The 15,373-nt window shown below is 35.8% G+C and overlaps 2 protein-coding genes across 4 annotated transcripts in view; one reads left to right on the top strand and one right to left on the bottom strand.

Moving 5' to 3' along the window:
* dock8 (dedicator of cytokinesis 8) overlaps positions 1 to 2,523 on the bottom strand; it is a 45,482-nt gene extending 42,959 nt beyond the window's left edge. For all 3 annotated transcript variants that reach the window (XM_026270055.1, XM_026270057.1, XM_026270056.1), the window contains exon 1: positions 2,263 to 2,523. In XM_026270055.1, coding sequence (XP_026125840.1) covers positions 2,263 to 2,315 — 53 coding nt within the window. In that variant the 5' untranslated portion in view covers positions 2,316 to 2,523. The remainder of the gene's footprint in view (positions 1 to 2,262) is intronic.
* Positions 2,524 to 3,274: 751 nt separating this feature from the next.
* Positions 3,275 to 14,781, top strand: cbwd (COBW domain containing). Its single transcript, XM_026270059.1, has 16 exons — positions 3,275 to 3,455; positions 3,767 to 3,883; positions 4,062 to 4,148; positions 4,527 to 4,623; positions 5,452 to 5,543; positions 7,352 to 7,411; positions 7,507 to 7,544; positions 9,569 to 9,615; positions 10,414 to 10,500; positions 11,619 to 11,663; positions 11,852 to 11,908; positions 12,590 to 12,641; positions 13,619 to 13,687; positions 13,788 to 13,853; positions 13,973 to 14,102; positions 14,230 to 14,781. Exons 2-16 carry the CDS (start codon positions 3,784 to 3,786, stop codon positions 14,292 to 14,294), a joined length of 1,092 nt encoding a protein of 363 aa, XP_026125844.1. The 5' UTR covers positions 3,275 to 3,455; positions 3,767 to 3,783; the 3' UTR covers positions 14,295 to 14,781.
* Positions 14,782 to 15,373: the final 592 nt, after the last annotated feature.

Below are 15,373 nucleotides of genomic sequence, written 5' to 3'. Positions count from 1 at the left end.
CGAGGAAGCGAAACAGTGGCTGTTAATTGCCTAATCATAGTTACCCAAAACTAATGTGACAACGGACATAAACCTAGAGTTAACCATAAAATAGAGATGTACTGACACAACAGACCCTTCACAGGGAGTTTGACTGACAGGCGATCTGGCCAAGCATAACGCAGAATCTGCCATTTTCGTCAGACAAATAAACCAGACAGGAGAGTAGTTTATGTATTGACATCTTTGCGCAGTTGAAACAAGATACATTCTGATATTCATTCATGTTTATTTCATGCTATAACTAGTAAAAAGGAAGAAACGAATGGTTCACTTGCTGCTTGAACTGAGGCGCTACAGTGATCTGTCACGACACAATAAAGATCCACAAAACGGTATTTGTTGTTTGAATTTCCTAAGAAAAGACTAAATTTGAAAGTGGAGACTTTGTTTGCTACCAAGAGTAACCTGCTCTGTCTTGTCTGTTGGCACCATGTCAGTGTCCTCGTTAATACTCAATGTTTTTTTCACTGCGTGAGATCATAATGTGTTTTTTGTTGTTTAGTGCAGCTCATTACATTTAGATTACCTTTGCCATCATCTAACACTCACAACTGATCTGTAATAATCTAATAATAATGTAATCTTTAGCAACTATCAAAATGAATATCCATCCACTGTCGTACATTATTCATAAATTCACTGCACTTCATTAATTCACATCATCTTTAGAGTTTTTGTGTATTTTGATAAAATACAATTTAATATTAACTATTTGTACTTATTGGCCATAAAATAATAATAATAATAAAAAAACAATCTCACAGGAAAACATAACTATTTTACAAGCTCTCGGATTTCATTAGAAATATCTTAAATTGTGTTTTGAAGATGAACAAAGGTCTTAGGAATTTGCCCAGAGATGAGGGTGAGTAATTAATGACAATTTAAATTTGGGGGTGAAATTATTATGGACTAATAATGAATATCCTAAAGTACCAATATCAAAGTTTTCATCTCTGCAACAAACTTTTCAGAAAGCTACATTACATATCTTTTCATGTTTTAGTAATCAGTACAAGACTATCAAATACTGTTGCTGATCAGGCACAATAACAACTGTGCTTTTACAGGATGCTGCAGAACATGCAAAATACTGTTTTTCAGTTTTGGCAAAGCCATTAAATGCTCTCTGTGGGTGATGTATAGCTACTGAAGACGGATTATTTGTCATTTTTAAAAATATATAATAATCCAAAACATAAATACACAGATCGCACACGTCGCAGCCAGAGATTCAGTGCCGAATTGCAACATACCATCTTGATATGGATCAAACCTGCAGCGTATTCATTACAAGCCAAAAGCCTTACTCTTCAACCACCAGATAGTGGTTAAACACATGTGACTATAACCAAACAGCTTATTAATACATAAAGACACTCGACTGCATGATTCCCACAGTCTGCTGGGGAAAAAATGGAGTGTGGCATATGACAGTTATGTTATGAATGAACCTTTGTGTGCCTGTGTGACATAAACTCACAAGACATAATACCAATCATTACCCTGTATATGAGCACTTTGTTCCCTTTGTTTTATTACCGGACTGGATTCCCTTCTTCCACTATGTCCGTATATTCATTTCCTCCCCACCTGTTGTGCAATAAAACAGGAACAATACAAACTTCCACCACAACTTTACACCTAACAGAGGTCAGTACTGACTCGTCATAACCAGAGGAGCGAGGGGGGCTTGTGGAGGAAATGATAAATAGACAGGAGATCCATATTTAGAATTACACGGAAATGAAAGAAAATTGCACTGAAATGCTTTGACATGTTTTCAGTCATTCTTTCTTTCTTTTTGCCTGAAGGGATACATATGGAAAGCCTATTTTACAGCACGGATGTATCTGAATGTAGACCATCTGAAAGTTGACAGGTTGCTATTAATAGGCTACTTCAGCTTGTTTGAAAATTAGATTTCCATACTGAAAAATAAAACATTAAATGTACTGATAAATACTGTTTTTTGTGCTATGACTCATTAAATAAGATGTAATATCACATACTAGCCATAACTGATAAGAAGACTCACAAGACTATCAAGTCTCATGGTGCCAGAGCAAACGTGTAGCTGCCTGTTCCGGAATTCACCCAAACTCCCTGTAGATTAAACACTGACTGCGGACAGACAGACAGCTCCAAAAGTCAGCTCAGCTTCCCTGGATCTGTCAGTGCACGGGCTAGGAGGTCAAGCCAAAGGAAATTGAAGATTACCTGTTGATTTTGAGAGCGAATGCTCTTCGCTCTGACGCTGGCAGAGTAGCCATGCGAGTGTGATCTCAGTCCACGCAGAGCCGCGGAGAGCAGCGCGGTGCGGGGATGATCTCTGATGGCATCACAAGCCTCATCTTCGCGGTATCAGTGGCTTTGCTGGGCGGAAACTTCCGCATTTCAACTTCAACCCAAACAGAGTGGATTTAAACGAGAGAGGGAGAGAGAGAGAGAGAGAGAGAGAGAGAGAGAGAGAGAGAGAGAGAGAGAGGCTAAACGATGTTGTGAAGGTTAAGGGTGGGTTTACTTAAAACTAATGGGTGACGTCGACAGCAGTACATTATAAACAAAAATACTGGTTTACGTTAGGATGTGAAAAAATAACAAGACTGTATATCTTTTTATCGACTAAATATGTTTGATAAAATATGATTGCAAATTTGTTTATGTTGTTATTGTGGTATCTGGTGGATAAGCTGGTTTTTACACTTGGTCAAGTTGCTGAATGAAATGAAATCTAGTCAGCGATGTGAAACAGGACAGCTGCGACCCCTGTCGGCCATGAACTGCATTCAAACAATACTATTTTAGCATTATTTATTATACATTGTTACAGCATTTTTTAATGATTTATTAATATTTTCAAGTCATTTTTGTACGTTATATTTTCATTTTAAGAGCTGTATTTAATTAATGTTAATATTGTGCTTTTGTCTGTTTTAATTATTTTTTAATACTTCTGTTTAGTCAAAATGTACCAAAATATAAAATGTATAAAAGTAAATTATGTTTCTATAAATTAACGTTATATTTTCTATATATTAAAGAAAAATACTGCGTGTTCTTAGTTATATAAAGTGCGTATATGTGTTCTAGTCTATTTAAATCAGGGGCATATTTTTATTACTGTCACCATATTAAGCTCTATGCTTTCTTTTATTTATTTATTTTTATCTTAAGTGAAATGCTAAACACAGCAGGTATAAACACCATTCACATCATGCACGTATCCTTCGTTTCATTTTTAACTAGGAACTGTAGTTCAATCCAAAGCGCAGCTCGGACCGTGATTACATACACACCAGCACATCGCTCAATTAAGTGTTGCTCTTTTATTACAAACTGGACGACAGAACTCACTCTGCAGGTTATGTATTAAAACAGTACTTCATCTAAGAGCTCGTATTTCGCAAATAGTAAGTGGTGTTTTATTCGTGTTTATTCGCTTCTACTGTGTTAATGCATGGCGCTTGTAGACAGTAGTAGTGCCAAACCGCACTGTATTGACAGCCATTGACAGCACATGTGTGTGGCTCACATTAACAGCTCATATCTATCAAACACGGTGAAATATAATATATGCTAGATTTATGTTCGAGCTCCTCTGAATGAGATGCCCTTCGCTGACTAATCACTAAAAAAATGAATATCCTGTCTCATCTTGCCATTGCCATATGTAAATAAACCACTCTGAATTCCTGTTTGTGTGTTTATAAACTCTCATCAGTTCAGGAGATCTCAGTAATGGAGGAAGAGGATGAATGTCCAGAGTTAGTTCCCATCAAGGAGAAGCAAACCGGACCCACAGTTCAGATACCAGTCACCATCATCACTGGATACTTGGGTCAGCATAGAAAGAAACAGTAAATATTTGCTTTTATAAATATGATTCATGTAGACCATGAATCATACTTATGAAAGCTAGATGAATAAAAAAACATATGCTCTATTATGCAATAATGCAAAAATGTGTTACTGTATACCCAGTAGGTTCACTTTATTTCTCTCATTTCCAAATACAGGTGCTGGAAAGACAACACTTTTGAACTACATCTTAACAGAGCAGCATAATAAACGAATAGCTGTCATTCTTAACGAATTTGGTGAAGGTAAGTTTAAAATGAGTAAGCAAATAATCATAGAGACCCCTAGTCTAGTTTTTATTCCTAGATGCCTTTGTTCTATGACAGTCCCTGAGGATTTCTCGCTGTTATGACCAGGAGAGGGCAGCAAAGCATTCCCACTTTTTCTTAATCACTGCAATATACTAGAACCTTATTTTTTATGGAATACTTGCATTTTCATTTTCATTTGTTCTCTTTAACATGCTTATCTAATCTGATGACTCATAATTATACCATTCAAATTTTTCTGTGTTGTTTTAGTAATTCGGAGCATATTCATGAACATTTTGATGTGCAGTGCATAGGGCATTGTAACACTGTGCTACTGCTGAGAGGTTGAACCTGTGCTGTGTTGTTCTGCAGGCAGTGCTCTGGAGAAGTCTTTAGCTGTCAGTCAGGCAGGAGAGCTGTATGAGGAGTGGCTGGAGCTGAGGAACGGATGCCTTTGCTGCTCTGTCAAGTACGGTTGTTCACACTACTCAATAATAGGACACAACTATAAAGTATATGAATGTGTGTAAATAAACACAGTTCCATCTGGACTACAGAACTATTTTTGGACTTTTTAAGATGGCCTAAATGGAAACCCACTATTTCTGGTTGCTGGTACATTCCAGTGATTAATAACTGTTGTTCTTGTTTTATTTATTTAATTGTTTCTAATTATTGATTATTTATATGGCATTTAAAAAAAACATAACTACTGTTGCGTGATGAATAATTAACACATGCACCACTGTTCAAAAAATGTAAAAAAATTCATACTTTTATTCAGCAAGGAAATATTAAATTGATAGTACTGAATAATAATAATTCATTTGACAAGAAGGACTTTTCAATGTTACAAAATAATTTTATTTCAAATAAATGTTATTAACTTGTTTTTATCAAAGAATCCTGATAAATAAAAAAAATTGATTTTAATTTTAAGAAAATATTAAGAAGAACTACACGACTTGATAATAATAGGAAATATTTCTTTAGCATTAAATCAGCATATTAAAATGATTTCTGAAGGATCATATGACACTGAAGACTGGAATAATGCTGCTGAAAATTCAGCTTTGGCATCACAGAAATAAATTGCAGTTTTAAAATGTATTCATAAATCAGACCACTATTTTAAATTGTAGCAGTATTTCACAATGTTGTTGTTTTACTATATTTTTGATCAAGTAAATGCAGACTTAAGATGAGCATAAGATACTTCTTGCCAGTCCCAAACTAGTGTGTACTTGCGCATATTGAATTATGTCAAATAATAGATTGTCACCCCTTGCTTTTACAGAGACAATGGTTTAAAAGCTATTGAAAATCTAATGGAGAAGAAAGGAAAGTTTGACTACATCCTTCTAGAGACGACTGGATTGGCAGATCCAGGTACTGCATTTCATCTACAGCAACAGATACATTTTCAGTTCAGTTCACATCAGTTAACATCTTGTGAATCGAAAAGCTGTCTGTTCAGACAGAGTCCTCTATCCATAATATTGCTTTGTCCAGTGAAAAGTCTCGAAACAGGAGAGAAATATGTGCAGATCAAGCAACGTTTATGAGCGAAAACATTCCAAACCAGTTTTGATATTTTGTCCACAAGCAATGGTTTAAAACTAAAGGTTTTGATTCCCATTGCATTCATTGGTGGACTGGAGTCATGATAATTAAAAATTTCTCCAAATCTGTTCCACTGAAGAAACAAACTCATCCTCATGTTTGATGGCCTGAGGGTGATCTTTCCATTAATGTAACTTCAGATTTTTTTTTTACACTGCAGACAGTTTAGACATCTTTAGCCCCTTTCACACTGCGATTCCAGCAAATACACGGGTAATGTGTCCCCGCAATTGTTCCCGGGTCGCTAGATTTTGCACTTTCACACTGCCAGTGATTACCCGGAATATGTGCGTGCTTTCACACACAACCAGTAAATGTCCCGTAATGACACATGATATCAGGGCATGATGTGTAATGTACGAGTCGAAAACGCTAGGCACCTTATACTTTAGCTGGTGAACAATCTCAGCTTCAGCGTGGATCGTGAGGAACTAACTGATCTCTGCTTCATTACAGTTTGCACATATTTGTTTCGTCGCGAACGTTGATCTGCCTTCAAAATACCCGGTAAAAGAGTCACGCGATGATGTGCGTCATCACATCACATCACGAAACGCCATTAGTTCTGGCTTTTGTTCACACAGAGCTCATTCTGGGACTGAACCCGACAATGTTATTAGGTCCATGAATCAGTCCCGGGATGTGTTTGCTTCACACAGAAAGTGACCCGGCAATGTTCTGGCAATTTGCTGGGTCCAACGTACTTTGTGAAAGGGGCATTTGTAAAGAATAATTTTTCACCCTACATAGCAAAAAGCAATTGAGAGTGAAACCGAGATCAGTGGAAAAGCTGGAAGGGTCCGCAGCATCTCTGCGGCCAGTCTGTGTGCGTGAGTGACAGGTGTCAAGAGCCAGTGCCGTGCAGGACCCTCAGAGCTCAGACACAAGCCTCTCTTGAATGTCATTGGCTGAGACAGGCCTGTCACTCCTAGGGGCCTCAGGGGGATAAGCCCCTCCCCTTCTTCAGAAGATGCTTGTGGGCTGAATAGGTTATGTATCTGATGTCTTGCGAGAACATTGCCTTCATTACACTTCTGTCAAATATTTATCATGCTTTCTTATTCTACCCTGACAGTTTGACAAAATACCATTATTTGAACAAGATGGCCTCAAATTGTAACACGAAGCTGTGAAATAACTTTTACAAGAAAAGTTGGAAAGCATGGAAATAAACAAAATGTACCTTGTAACTGGAAAATTTTAAGCCACCCATAAAAATTAGTTATGCATTTTAAAAAGCATACCTACACCCACAACCCATTTAACCGGTTTTACCAGAGTTTGAGGAAAAAAGTGTCTAGTAACCTAATAAGCACTGCAAAACCTTATAAAATGCTACAGTGAAGCATAGAATAGAATATAATTAAATACATTTTTTTCCAAACCTTCCAATCATGAGTGCTGAGAAATGATTTAATTTAAATATATATGTATATATTATTTCAATGGTAATTAAGTTAAGTTTTTTTCCATTTGTATATTTACAGTAAAATGAGAAATAAATATAATTATTTAGTTTTTATATGTGTATATGTGGTTTTGTACCAATGATTTATACATGTTTTCCAAACCAGGAGCTGTTGCTTCCATGTTTTGGGTTGATGCAGAATTAGGAAGTGATGTCTATCTGGACGGTAAGAACCTAAACTAATAAATGCTGCCAAAAAATGAAGTTTTGATAGTTTACTTATTATATTTATATAATGCAGTGTCTTCATCTCCTACATAGGTATTGTCACAGTTATAGATGCTAAATATGGGATGCAGGTAAGTTGTTGCTCCATTCTGTCAAAACCAAAGACTAAATAACTTATGGAAACCAATATTTTTTTTGTTTATACATTTTTTCAGTACAGGAATTGAATTGATGTAAAAAAAAAAAAAAAAAAAAAAACCAAAAAAAAAACACCAAATCGAAATTGTAAAAAATAATGTTATACTGTAAATAATAATGTATATATGTATAAATATCAAAACAATTTCATAAATTATATTTTATAAACAAGTTAGTCATTTTAAAAAAATTAAAATTGTAATTATAAAAAAATTATAGAACAATAATTAAATATGAAATGTAAAAGATTATGAAAAATAAACACATCAACAATCCTGATAAACATGATACATTATAAAACGTTTAGTAGAAAAAGACATTAATATTAAAATGTTTTTTAAAACTTTTTTGTATTGTAAATCAAAGTTATGTGTTGGCCTAGTATTGTTTAAAGACCCGCTGTTAGTTATAGATAGATAGATAGATAGATAGAATTTTTTACATGGAAAAAACAGTACGCAAACACAAAGTTGGGTCCATGTTATTGAAGTCATTACATTTTACTTGGTCTTTTCAGAAAATTATTTTATTTAACATTAGTTTTTAAGTATTGTGTTCTACTGAAGTACCCCCTCCCCTGCTTTTCCTCTTCACACGTCAGGCTGGGAGCGGGACAGTGGTACTGACACCTGGATAATAGGCTGCAATTTAGTGGTGTCAGTCTTGGCAAGTCAGTCTTTTTATTGCAGAGGTGGCACCTCTCGGCACCGTGGCCCTCTGGGATCTGTGAGCTCCTGTTGATGTGAAGACGGGGAGGGCTTGATAGAAACTGAAGAAATAATGGATATCAAGGCAAATCACTCTAATGGGCCTGTCACCCTTTGTCCTGCTCTTGTCACCAGATATATTTATCCATACAAAAGATACTTGGGGTGGTGGGGGGGGTTTGACTTGCACAGACATGCCCATCAGGTGCCCTCATGTGCCTTGATCTCTGCCAGCTGCTTTGAAACTTGTCTCACTCCCAGAGCTCAATGTTATTACATGCTGAACACAGACAATGAGACATGTCTCGTCCCGGTCAGCAGAGATGACAGGCAGCACACACAAGAAAACAAATGGGATTGTTTTCAATAAGCAAACTGTTCAGAAGTTGTAATATCCTGGAAATTGGATTTCTTTCAGCTAGTTTGCATCTTATAATGGCAAAGTTGTCAGTTTGCTCATCTGCACTGATGTTAAAGATGTGTTTTCAGGAAGGAAGCTGGACGGGACATAAGTGCAGAAGTATACAGGAGCTAATGAGACATGAAATGTTCCTATCATTCTATTAGATCTTAGAAATGAGCAAGTCCAGACTCTAAATTCTGGTTTGATGAGCCACATTCAAAGCTGCCAAAACATAGCTAATGTACACATGCCTGTGACTAAATATCAATTGATGTATTTTTTTTTGCAACTATAAACAGCTTACTCTTAGTCTAATAAATAATTTTTACCTGTATTGTCTGAAGAATTATTTGTTCTGATAAATATTACTGCACTGTGGCAAATTGGCATAGCAATTATTTTACATTGTAAAAGCAATAAACCACTCAGTGCCACAAAGTGCTTTGTCCATTGTGTTTATCATTAAAAATATGCCAATAATGATCATTTTTTTCTATTAAAATGAAATACTGTTTACCCTAAATAAATTTTAAATAAAACACTGAAAAATGATAAGCAATGTATTTGTGACATAAAAATTCCACACTATTTAAATTAAAATGTTTACATTTAATTAAACCCAAAATACTGAAAATGTTAAATGGTAGAAGTAAATTTAGATATCACAGCATTTTATGTTATAATGTACACTGAAAAATTTATCCAAGAACCGATATGGAGATATGCTATGCATCCCTGAAATGTAGTAAAAATAAAATGTAAATCCTATTTTTTATTTTTTTTAAGATTTGTCTTAATAGATGTTTTGTATGTGTTATGTAATCATTATTTCCTATGTGTCTCTTAGCATCTAACAGAAGAGAAGCCAGAGGGTCTTATCAATGAAGCTGCAAGGTAAAATCTTATTTGATCCATTAATATAGAAATCTGGTGTTAAAAGTACAAGAAAAGAAGTTACAATCTTCATCATTATCAAGATGTACTACAAGATTCAAAAAGGTCAAGTCGTCCAGTAACCATGATTTTTATGAGCACCTCTTGTGTGGTCTTCTAAAATTCTATATATGACTGTTATCGCTATTAAAGATGACAGCTGGCTCTAATGTTTGTGCGCAAGCATATCCGATTCCAGCCCAGCTCCTTCCACCTCACCTGCTGCGGTCGGGGTGTTTTTGTTGGGGTTCGGAGGCATGTTGAAATGCTCACAAGTGTCAGAAGTCATAAAAACCACTTCTGCTCTCTGTTTATGTTTTCCTACCACGCAAAATGGTGGCGCCTTTTGAGTTAGCCACAAACCATGCCACCCACACACGACCCGACAACAGGCAGGGGGAAGGAGGAAACACAACAGAGTGTTTACACACTTACTCACACACACACACACACATTTAATTACAAAGGGAGAGTGAAACATCGAACACTGAGCAGTAAAGAAAGTGACAAAAGAGCGAGAGAATGGGATGAGTTGTTCTCGTACTGTATTGTTCTATTGATGTATTGTACGACTGTAATCACACATACTTGCGTACAGCAACTGTAGATGCACAGAGAGGGGCTTTGCTTTTTATGACGAATAATCCGTATGCGACCGTCTGAGGTGTCGCCAGCCTTTGTTGCACACACAGCTAGGGAAGATGGGAAGCAGTTATCAGGTGAATGTGAATTGTACTGAATTCTGCTCTCTGTTTTTAGGCAGATAGCTCTTGCTGATCTGACCATCATCAATAAAACTGATCTAGTGGATGACAGTGAGCTGGTGGCGCTCAGAGATACAGTGAGGTGAGAACCACACACTTTTTATTCCACTGAACTCTAAAAAAAAAAAATGGATGTTCTTTCTAAAATTAGCTTAAAAATGTAAAATAAATGTACAAATGATTTGTGTGAAATCTATTTATTGATTTCTAAATTATTTTGTTGTGTCTTGGCCCATAACCGGGAGTCAGTTGCATAAAAGGTTTAGACTAGTCTAGTCAGATTATTTCTTCTTTGAGACTGTTTTTTTTTTTTAATCTAATTACATAAAAATGTAGATTATTCTAAATTGAATCCAGTCTGATAACCCTTTGGTTAGCTGCTAGCTGGTCAGACCAGTTCTTAAGAAAACTGCTTAAGTTTATGCAACTGGCCCCAGTACATTTCTTATTTAAGGTCTTAACAATTTTGTTTAAATAAATTACAAATAAAGCACCAAAAACTCTTATTGACAGTTTAAAATGCTTCAGTGAATGTAGACATTTCAACATTATAATGTATAAGATGAACAATGGATATTCATTTGCTAAAAGTTCAATTCAAGATTATTTGTATAGGGCTTTTCACTTTTCACAAATCATTGCAAAGCAACTTTACAGATAATGAAGAATCTACGATATATTTAGTAGTAGCTTTTATCAGTGGTGACTGTCAGTTTATGCACATGTGACAGAAATGTACAGAAAAATCAATTAAAGACATAATCAAAAAGAAAAAAAAATACATTTAATGCATTTAACTGTTAAGGAATGTTAATAGCAGTAAAAGTATATTACCAATGTAGCGGGAATCACTAGTTGTATGTTATTCGGTGGATGCTGGTGTCTGTCTCAAACATGTCAGAAATGTCTTGTGGTGAAGACACTAACATTTATATTCATTATAAATGGTGCTTGCTTGAGCATATCGCTCATACGTGGGGTTAATTATTTGAACCTCTAATGCAAAGAATTAAAACTTTTGTTGTGTATTATCACATAAGCAGTTTTCTTACCTCAGAGCAATGTCCTGGCAACCATCACACTCTAGTATTGTAATAAAGACCTTGCGCTTTTTCATTCACTAGAAGTCTAGTTATAATGGTCATTGGATAATGTCTTTGAGTTGGTTTTACAGTATGTGCTCTGTCCTCTTCTTCATAGATCAATAAATGGGCTTGTGAAGATTTTGGAGACACAAAAATCCAGGTGATTTTGCAATGCAAATGCAAAACATGTACTTTGTGGTCTACATTACAAATTTGTTTGCATATTCTACCATATTTTTAAGCTCTTTCCACACTATTTATCTTCTATAATCTATAAATAACATCAAAGACAGACGTGTTGAGTATTTATATACACATACAAATTAAGAGTACTTTCCTTGCTTTTAGGGTTGACCTGTCTCAAGTGTTAGATTTACATTCATTTGATATCAACGATGGTGTAAGGTAAGTGCTTTTGAAGAATACTTGCAAGAATTACACTACTTGCTTCTTACTGAATTATAGTAGCGATTCTGTTCTCCAGTATTTTTCCAGAGGATTTTGTGTGTCCGATGAGGATCAAACACTCCATTAGCTCATGCTAATGTCGATGACTTGACACAAAACCAAAAAATGAAACGCCCTTTTAAAGAGTAATTACAGTGAGACAGAGTAAATGTGAAAAGCTCAGCCCAGCTGCGGAGGATTATAGCAGTGTCTGCAGTAAAGGAACAGAAGCACTTCCACACAGAACGTCTTTCAGCCCCGACTCTGGCCCATTTGCCCCCCTGAGCACAGGCTGCTTGTCTGGGATGACCCCCCTCTGGTCTGCTGTGTGGTACTCACAGTCCGACGAATAATCCACAGAGCTGTGTTTGCCCTCCCCGAGGGGTCAGAGCCCGCTCAAACGCTTTCTTCTTCTTTCTTTCTGTATTAAGCTCAATCTTACGGTTACTAAACCCCAGAGCTCCTCTGCATCACACCAGCACCAGGATTAGGGGCCGTCAGGGTAGTCAAACCCTTTGAAAGGTTTTAGCTAAGACTGTACATCTGTCTGATACATTTGGGTTTGTAAAAGGATGTTGTTTGACATCAATCAATGTGCTTGTTTCACATTTAAATGTCTTGAAATCTTGCGTTCCACAGGTTAGCTGAAAAGCTGCAGCTGGTGAAAACAAGCCAACCACATCTAGACAAGGTGAAGATGACTCCTTTTTTTTATATTTTGAATCGATGTATTGAATGTTTTTTTTTTTTTTTTACTTCTGAGATTTAAAAAAAAAAAGGCCCAGCTTCTCTTCCCAGAAGGTTCCTCTCAGGGTTTGTCCGAACCACAAGGATCAGTAAATGTTAAATGTTGTCAAGTTCCTTCTATCCTTGACGCAAACCCTCCATAGGAGCTATTATCAGTAGATGGGTCACTTTCCCGCATCCATCGCCTGTTCCACCCTCCCCCTTCAGAGTCAAGCCACACTGCTCTTTTCATGTAAATGAGAGCCGTTTTCTCTTGTTATTCCAAAGGAAAAAAGGAAGTGTGTAACTTTTAACACAGACAAACAATGGTTTAAATATCAGTAAAGGGCCCATGTGACGCCCCAGAGAAGTACAGCAGGATGGGTGCTGAAGTAGTACAAGTGTTTAACAGCGAGGGGAAATTCATTCAAGTGTCATACTGAAACCTTTAAAGATATAAAGGTATTATTAGAAATGTTTTGTGTACAGTACAAACAGAAATGAGTCAAATCCCATGCATTAAATTGATCAAAAGTGTCAGTAAAAACATTTATAATGTTACAAAAAGAATATATATATTTTCAAAGAATACTCTAAATCAACATATGAGAATGATTTCTGAAGGATCATGCGATATTGAAGACTGGAATAATGGCTACTGAAAATTCAGCTTTGCATAGGACTAATTTAGATGAAATAAATATAATAAATCAGTTATTTTTAATGGCAATATTATTTAACATTATTGCTTTTTTTATGGAATTTTGAACAAATGAATGCAGCCTTGGTGGGCATTAGAGACTTGCTTGCTTTTCTTGCTTTTGAAAGCTAATGTACATTTGTAATGTGACTTGACCTGTTTGGAGACATTTGAGATGCTCCCTTTATTTGTGTTCATTGACGAGTATTTAATGTTTGGGTTATGCATTTGTTTTATTTCAGAGTATGCTGACTATTACATTTGAAGTTCCGGGCAGTGTGTCAGAAGACCTATTAAATATATTCGTTCAGGTACAGATAGCTTAAGGAAGCATGTGAATAAAAGATTTCTTCCCAGAACAACATCTTTACAAAAATATAAAATGTTGAAAATGTAAAAAAAAAATTGTAGGATCTCCTATGGGAAAAGACATTTAAGAACAAAGCTGGCTTGCCAATGGCAGTTATCCGGTTAAAGGTGAGGATACAGTCGTCCATATATTCGTTCTCCATACTGTATGTTATGTCAGCCACCGATAATCATGACTTCTGTGAGGTTATATTGCCTTTAACCGTATATCCTGTGTGTTGTGGCAGGGGATCCTCTCCATCCAGCAGAAACAAAAGAAGGTGATGTTGCAGGGTGTCCATGAGCTTTATGAGCTGGATGAGACTCCAGAGTCCTGGGCAGATCATGAGCCAAGAAGCAACCGACTCGTCTTCATTGGTAAGATCAAATATTGCAGATTTTAATATACAATACCTATAACTCTGTCAAATGCCAAATTGCATTTATTGCATTAAAAAAAATCATTATCATAAATAATTTTCCATTCACTGTCTTCTCACTTCAGGTCGGAACCTTGATGGTGAGATTCTGAAGAAAGAGTTTATTTCAGCCATGTCAAATAAAGTCTGACACCAACAATCTCCTCTCATAAGACATTTGTGAAATCACTGGAAAAAACAGCTGTTTCTGTTTGCAACCCACGGTTTTTAAAAGAGTTTGTACCTGGGTTGCAAATCCTGCAACAGCTTTAGGTGCTTATCATGCTCCATAATGTTTTGAATAGAAAAAGTGTTCATATCTGACACTTGTTTCTCCTAAACTTGTAGAACTTTGTACTAAAAATCCTTTAATCATCTGTACACCACATTTCAAACCAGTAAAACTATTAACTGAAATGTCTTAAAATGTCATTTATTTTACGTTTCCGGTTTCTCCAAATATGGATCTGGAAATGCATATCTATATAAAGACCTATAGTCTTTATTTTAAAAGTAAATCGTTATTTAAACAATTCAGTTGGGTGATCAATTGCTAATCATTTTACATGGACTTTTCACAGTGTAAAGTGTAAAATAGCAGTAACCAGTGAAATAAATGTAGTCTTGAGTTACTCGGCTTAAATTTTGTGTCTTTTTTTCAATGTGAGAACCATTATTATAAGCACCCACTTAACACGTTTTGTGACAAGGCGATAATTAAGAAAATTGGATGGCAGAGTTGACTTATTCTTGAGTGTGTCTAGTGGAACATAAATTATGATAATTAAGAGCAAAAGATGTTATGAAAGCATACAGTGTGTATGTTCAGTGAAACTAATTTGGAAGTGTCTTCAAAATGCATAAATGTTCACAAATTGCATTAATTTATCACTTCACTAATGTATGTGGTAGGCCTATATATTACAACAACAATTTTAATTGTAACAATTTTCTTCATATACCGTAAATACATAGTTTTAGAAACCTTAATATTCAGTACAGAACTTTAAGGTGAGTTTAGGTCTTTGGATTTCTTTAAACTGACACATGAATGAGTGCTGTTTAGTTTACACAACTTTCAAGTGCTCGTAAATTTACCTTCATCTACTTCCACGCCATCCACAGCTGAGGAAGTGGATGGACCTTTTAATTTGCAATTGAGATGACTGTGAAGAGTTTTAACACATATCCGCGCACAAGAAGGTTTGCTTTGAGGGTTGCTGCGTTCAT

Source organism: Carassius auratus, chromosome 8 (genome assembly GCF_003368295.1).
Source record: "Carassius auratus strain Wakin chromosome 8, ASM336829v1, whole genome shotgun sequence".
NCBI classification, from domain to species: Eukaryota; Metazoa; Chordata; class Actinopteri; order Cypriniformes; family Cyprinidae; genus Carassius; species Carassius auratus.
This window is presented reverse-complemented; position numbering and strand designations above follow the sequence as displayed.

Excerpts from the sequence above, each read along its gene's own strand:
- cbwd (XM_026270059.1), top strand. The coding sequence starts at position 3,784 with ATGGAGGAAGAGGATGAATGTCCAGAGTTAGTTCCCATCAAGGAGAAG. Across the intron at positions 10,501-11,618 it reads GCGCTCAGAGATACAGTGAG|ATCAATAAATGGGCTTGTGA; the intron begins GTGAGAACCACA and ends TCTTCTTCATAG. Across the intron at positions 11,664-11,851 it reads TTGGAGACACAAAAATCCAG|GGTTGACCTGTCTCAAGTGT; the intron begins GTGATTTTGCAA and ends CCTTGCTTTTAG.